The sequence below is a fragment of the Pyricularia pennisetigena genome, chromosome 2, assembly GCF_004337985.1.
Source record: "Pyricularia pennisetigena strain Br36 chromosome 2, whole genome shotgun sequence".
Classification (NCBI taxonomy): Eukaryota; Fungi; Ascomycota; class Sordariomycetes; order Magnaporthales; family Pyriculariaceae; genus Pyricularia; species Pyricularia pennisetigena.
The window spans coordinates 5,472,599-5,478,598 of NC_043741.1; the positions used below are offsets into that span (position 1 = coordinate 5,472,599).

The 6,000-nt window shown below is 49.7% G+C and overlaps 2 protein-coding genes across 2 annotated transcripts in view; one reads left to right on the plus strand and one right to left on the minus strand.

Moving 5' to 3' along the window:
- Window positions 1–1,991: 1,991 nt before the first annotated feature.
- On the plus strand, window positions 1,992–5,224 carry PpBr36_01516 (uncharacterized protein; the record flags this gene model as incomplete). Its single annotated transcript, XM_029888701.1, has 2 exons — window positions 1,992–2,045; window positions 2,210–5,224. 2 exons carry the CDS (start codon window positions 1,992–1,994, stop codon window positions 5,222–5,224), a joined length of 3,069 nt encoding a protein of 1,022 aa, XP_029752337.1.
- Window positions 5,225–5,872: 648 nt separating this feature from the next.
- Window positions 5,873–6,000, minus strand: part of PpBr36_01517 (uncharacterized protein) — a gene marked incomplete at both ends in the record, with an annotated part of 1,829 nt that continues 1,701 nt past the window's right edge. Inside the window, one exon of the mRNA XM_029888702.1 lies at window positions 5,873–5,926. Coding sequence (XP_029752336.1) covers window positions 5,873–5,926 — 54 coding nt within the window. The remainder of the gene's footprint in view (window positions 5,927–6,000) is intronic.

Here is a 6,000-nt window from a genome sequence, read left to right on the forward strand (position 1 = left end):
TGCAACTGATGAAAAGAGAATGCAAGAAAAAAAAGAGAGGCGAAATGAGCGGTTCTGCAAAAGGAGTCGCTACAACCGGGCAGCGAGCGATATTGCGGTCGTTGGTGGAGCGGGAACTGGGGGAACTGGGCAAATTGGGGGGGTGAATTTCGTCCGACTCGCCAACGAGTTAGATTTCCTCTCTGGCAGGAAATGAATAGACTCAAAGACAATCCTGCACAATCCAATATCCAAGTCAATAGCTCAGGGTTCGACTTAAGTATCCTCGTGCTTGTTGTTAGTCCTCATTTCCAGCACCCCAGCAAAGGCTCCACACGGCCACCACGGCAACACGGTACAGAACAGGGGCCTTGTAAATTGTGGCGCGCTGCTTTGCTCAGCTGTTTACTTATGGATGCAACTGCCTGGGACTATTATTCTGCTCGGCGTGTTGCGGCGAATCCAATCCCGGCACTCAACTTTCGCGGGGCAGCCGCAATATAAACGGCCGGGTCTCCGAGGGGTTCTGTGATATCTATGGCCAAAACTGGTGGTGAATTGGTCTGGTTGTTGATGCTGGAACGGTCTAATCGTCAAGGGCATCCCAGATTTGGGGGCGCCACTCTGGGGGGGACAAACTGCTCTTTCTAGAATTATAAACATGCCCAGGCTCCGCAAACAAAATGAACAGTGCATCACGCACGGTCAATGTTTCCACAGCAATGGATCGAGCTGGTCACCGAATGATGGCATTATCACTCTTGACACGACCGATCAGATCCGTCAGGTCAAGTCTGCGACCCGAGCGTTTGCAGTAGGTGAAATCACGCGTCATAAACTGATGACATCAAGATCTCGAAGTTCTCAAGATTTGAAGCTTTGTGCGTCTTTTTTTTTTTTTCCTGCCGTGCTCGGATGTTATTTTCAGACCCTGAATTCGATTTAGGCCGTTCTCCAGTTGTCTGCATCGCTTGGCAAATTTCTTCACCCAGTCCATGCATGTTCCTGCAGGTACATGTGGGGCTCGTAAATTTGTAAATGCAGAGCATGGTCCAGAATACCGTATGAATAGTATCTGCAGATATGACATGCCCACACCTTGTTCAGTTTTGTTTACTAGCTCTGGATGGCAAGTGTTCAGATCTGCGACCATTGCAGAAGAAACAATACTTTTCATCAGCCCCATGAAGGACCAGCTGCAAAATAAAAAACTGACTTGGCTTCCATGATAACTGCCAACCTAGGCTGATGAGGGAGATATACATAGCAAAGTCTAGTGCGGTAGGGATAATTGAGGGATTCTTGACCGTGTCCCTACCTTACGAACCTACCTCTCTCTATTCTGATAAAACCAAGTTTTCGGCAGTCATTCGGTCATTCGCTCCAAGGTAAGTACCTGGTTGTCTCAGAATCGAGTGTTGGCCCCAAAGCCTTCGCTGCTTGTGGTTTTTTTTCCGATAGATCCAAATATATATTTTTGCTTTCGTGGATCACCTTGCTTGTTGAAGATGTCATCCTCCATGCAATGGAAGCAACATGATGTAAATTGTAGTCATGGGCGAAAGTCAGGGTCAGATGGCAGGAATCTAAAGTTGTAGTTTATTCTTGTGAACTCGCCTTGATGAGTAAGCCAGCTATGACGTTAAAGCAACGATGAGATTCAAAATTGTGAATCGCATTTCTGTCCTTGACCAATAGTCACATAGGTAGTGAGGGGGTAAGAGACCATAACGCCTCGATCATGGAAATATCTATCTCTGGGTACCTACCTGCAATAAGCCATGTAATCTACAATGGATTATGTGTCTATTCAGCAGAATATTAATTAGATAGCGTTAGTCTAAACAAAATGCGACACCAGTTGCGTAAATCCCTGATTGCTGTGATAAAGAATCGACTGATTGTTAATCTGGCCTTTGTTTGGCTTGCGCATCCAGGGATTATCAAATCACAATTGAGGTAGCCCAATTACTTCAGTCGATGGAATTCTATCAAGATCATGCCAGCTGAAAATGGCAACAGACTCTCATACGATGGCTGATGGAAACACAAAAGCAAAGTTCAAGGTAAGTCCACGATCGAAATTCGCCCGGCCTCGGCGCCGGTCCTAGCCAGAAGCCCAGCGTGTGGAGTTTCTGCCCAGCAACGGAATGCTGCCGCTACAAGGGTGGCACCGACATTTTGCTGATTTTCGCTTTATGGTTTACCGTTTTGCTAACTCCACTATCAGACGCGTCAAGACGCGGTTTTTGCGACGTCACTTTCAGATTCTGCCCCATTGGCTTTATCTTCGTCCGAACCCAACGACAATCACGACCTCGTACAGTGCCCAGTGAAAACAAACCGTTCTGCCTTGAATGTAACCGATGCACTTTTGTATGAATCCACTGAGGCAGCGGTCGGTGATGCTGAAGTTGCGGCGGGGTTCTCCGCATCACAAGCCCAGAACCCACGCCAGACCCCGGCGACACGACACAAGATGAGCTGTGGCACTCAGTCGACGACGCAGAATAATGAGGACCGTAGCAGCTATGATAAATACCGGGCCATAGACTACTCCTCTCACCCTCCTCTCGACAACCCCCAAGATGCCGACGATGCAAGCCCACTCCTGTCAACCGCCCCCCTTGACAGCCCGCCTCCGTCATTACCAGAAGAAGACGACGATGACACTGGTGGCGTGCTGTTTCGCCTGAGCCAGACAGATGGAGGAGAAACCCAGATGTCTGTGGATAACGGGCCAGCCGCAGCTGACGCCGCCGAATCCCAAAACTATTTCCAGCGAGCGATTCCCATGATGTTGCCGCCCGAAACCCCCGCCAACGCGAACCCCTTTGCTGGAAAAGGCCAGGGAACCCTCCTTCCCGGATCGGAAATGTTCAGACATACACAGTTCTCGGCTGCTGCTAGAGCTGGCCTCAGTCCTACATCATCTCGGCCCTCTCCCAACATGTTCGCACATAACTCCATTTCGCCAAACTTTGTCGACGCATCTCCTCTTCAGGCTCGCGGCGCCCGTCACTCCCCGCCCGCCCCGACATCAAGCCCTCAGCCGCTCACTGGCAGATCATCTTGTACTTCAGATATTGGGGATGATTTAGTTCCTCAGTACGGGCTTTGTTCTGAAGTGACAGAAATCCCAGAGTCCCCTCAGCCAAAATCCCACCGCGGACGGCGTGTCCTCACGAGACCTGTCGGTCAATATGAGCCCATGAAGGACTCGCAAGAGAGACGAGAACGAGCGGAGCATAGACCTGATCGAAAGTCTGACCCTGATTGGAGCGACGACGATTTCGTGTCTGGCCGAATCCGATCCAGGAGAGTCGCCGGCATCCAAGCACTGAAGTCAACAGCCTTGAACCGAAAAAATCCTAGGGAAGATGAGGTGGAGGTCCCCTCTACAAACAAGAAGAAGCGCTCTACGTCCGGGGACTTAGAGAGATATCCTGCTGAACGCCGTGCGAAAGGTGCTTGCTCGGATGAAAGCACTCAAGATCTGAGTACCCCTGGCGCTCATAGCGTGACGGACTCACAAGAGCAGGTCCCCACGGAAGCCAACACATCCAGTCGTGAGGCAATACCAGAAACAAGTCCTCCTCGTGTAGCCTCAGGGCGTCAAGGTCGTTCACCAGCGGCAGAGAACTCGGTGGATCAGTCATATTCCCAGCTACCCAGCGAACTAGCCATAACTGCAAGCATAAGTGCGCCGTCCACGAAGGCAAAGTCCTCGTTCATACCTGCCAGCACAGTCCCAGCTTCTGCAGTTTCAACGCCCGAGACTGGCATGAATACAAGACCAAGGAAACGTCGCGAAAAATCAACCCCTTTAATACCACTTAGCAGTTCCGCCGGCACACTCGATCTTCCTCGGAGAGATCATAGTCCAGGACAACAAGAGCACTTGGATGAACAGGGGTCTCCCGCGAGTTCCCCCGCGACAGTAAACCCTCAAAACACCATGTCAGACCTAAGCAGCCTTGGGACAACACCAGGACAATCCAATGAAACGACGCCCGCAACAGAAGACTCTGTTGCTCCTGGTGGAGTCGAGGCTGATCCCAGGATTGAATCCTCGCCAGCCGATGTCAAATCGCGTCGGCGTGTTTTGACAAAGACGTGCTCAAGTAAACCTACGAATGCAAGCCGTTCAACCCGAACAAGTCGAAAATCAGGCATTCGATCCCCAACATCCTCGCTGGACGAGCTTGCTGGATCGCCCGCATTTGCACAGGCTCCGGGACACAATCTGCGTGCTTCTCGTCTGGGGAGAACCAGCGTTAGCACGACTTTCGAACGTGCACCCACTAGTACGCCGATCAGGGGTCCCAAGATATTTGACTCAATGGTTTTTGCGATCTCCTTTTCATCAAAGAAACCGCGCGATGGAGTTGAGTACAACGGAATCACAGAGCAAGTATCAACCATCGAGAAGAAAATCCAACAAGCGGGCGGCAGAGTTCTCAATAATGGCTTTGATGAGCTCTTCGAGTCGCAACCGGTCCAGAACGCCATAGCGGAATCCGAGGAGGATGAAACATCTCCGGCGGATTCAGATCTCAGACTAACACCTACTGCGCGCTCGACTGGTTTCACAGCCCTCATTGCGGACAGTCATCATCGCAAATCAAAGTATATGCAGGCCCTTGCTCTTGGTCTACCATGTCTCTCGGCCCGGTGGGTGACAACTTGTATCGCAAAGGGAAAGGTTGTTGACTGGGAGCCCTACCTATTATGTGCCGGTCAGTCTTCCTTCCTGGGAGATGCATACCGATCCAGAAATTTGCTACCATATGATGCCGTCACGGCAAAACTACAAGATGTGGTACAGAGACGATCCCGTCTGCTGGCCGACAGCAAAATTCTGATTGTGATGAAGAAATCGGAAGAGGTCAAGAAAATGGCCTACATTTTTCTCGCAAGAGCTCTGGGTGCATCCGTTTCACGCGTCTTCACGGCAGATGAGGCACGTGAGAGTCTCCGGGATGCCCAAGATCGTGGAACCCCATATGACTGGGTTTATGTCGGCAAGAAGTCCATCACAGATCAACTGTTTGAGGAGACCCCGGAAGCCATCTTTCCCATGCTTAAAAAGGGCAAAAAGCGCAAGAGAACCTCTGCCACAGACATTTCTGCGAATCCATCCGCCGCCCCGCCGCCCAAGAGGATCCGCACACTGAGCGATGAGCTTGTCGTCCAGAGCTTAATTCTCGGCAGACTCATAGAATCAGAGGAGATGGAGGAGTGATATCGTTGTGGTTCGTTGGCAAGTCTAGTATCCTATGCGGCTTGTCGATATGAAAGACAATGGAAAAGCAAGTTTGATCGTTATTCGTCCAATCGTTTCTACTGCATATTATGGTGTTCATTTTGGCTTCTACATGTCCATTTGGTTGGTTTCCGCAATAGATGGCGCCTGGATGGTTTTTTGTCGTTCGACTTTTTGTCTATATGCACCGAGTAGCACTATCTACCTATAGAAAGTCCAGCTGGCCTCATTCGAATGCCGGTCTAATGTCCGGCAGTAACAATATGATACAACTGAGTAATACGCACGGTGCAGAAGGGGCCGGATAGCAAAAGGATGTCATTCAGCATTTGCTGAGAAAGTGCAGCAGGAACGGGAAGATGCTGGAATTGGGTACAGCTCTTGTATATGGCGAGGTAAGAAAATGTTTCCAAGCGCAATTTAAGGGTTTAAACATATCCGACCAAAAAAGATACATAAGCGGAATATTATCTAATATCAAAGTTCAAAAGAAACATAAGGAAGTTACTATGGACAGGCCAGGGCGTCAACCCCGTTTCCAAGCTAAGTTGTCGCAAGCATGTTGCTTGCATATCAAATGAAATCATGTTATCTTCCGTTTTTTTTTTTTTTTTTATGCCAGACTTTCTACCTGATCAGACGCTCTTTGGTGCCGTTCTCATATATTTTCGCTACTGGGGTCTGTGGTTTTGCACATGTATTAGCTGCCCAGAAATCACGAGAAAATAAACGATGAAGCCAAAAACACGAGGACA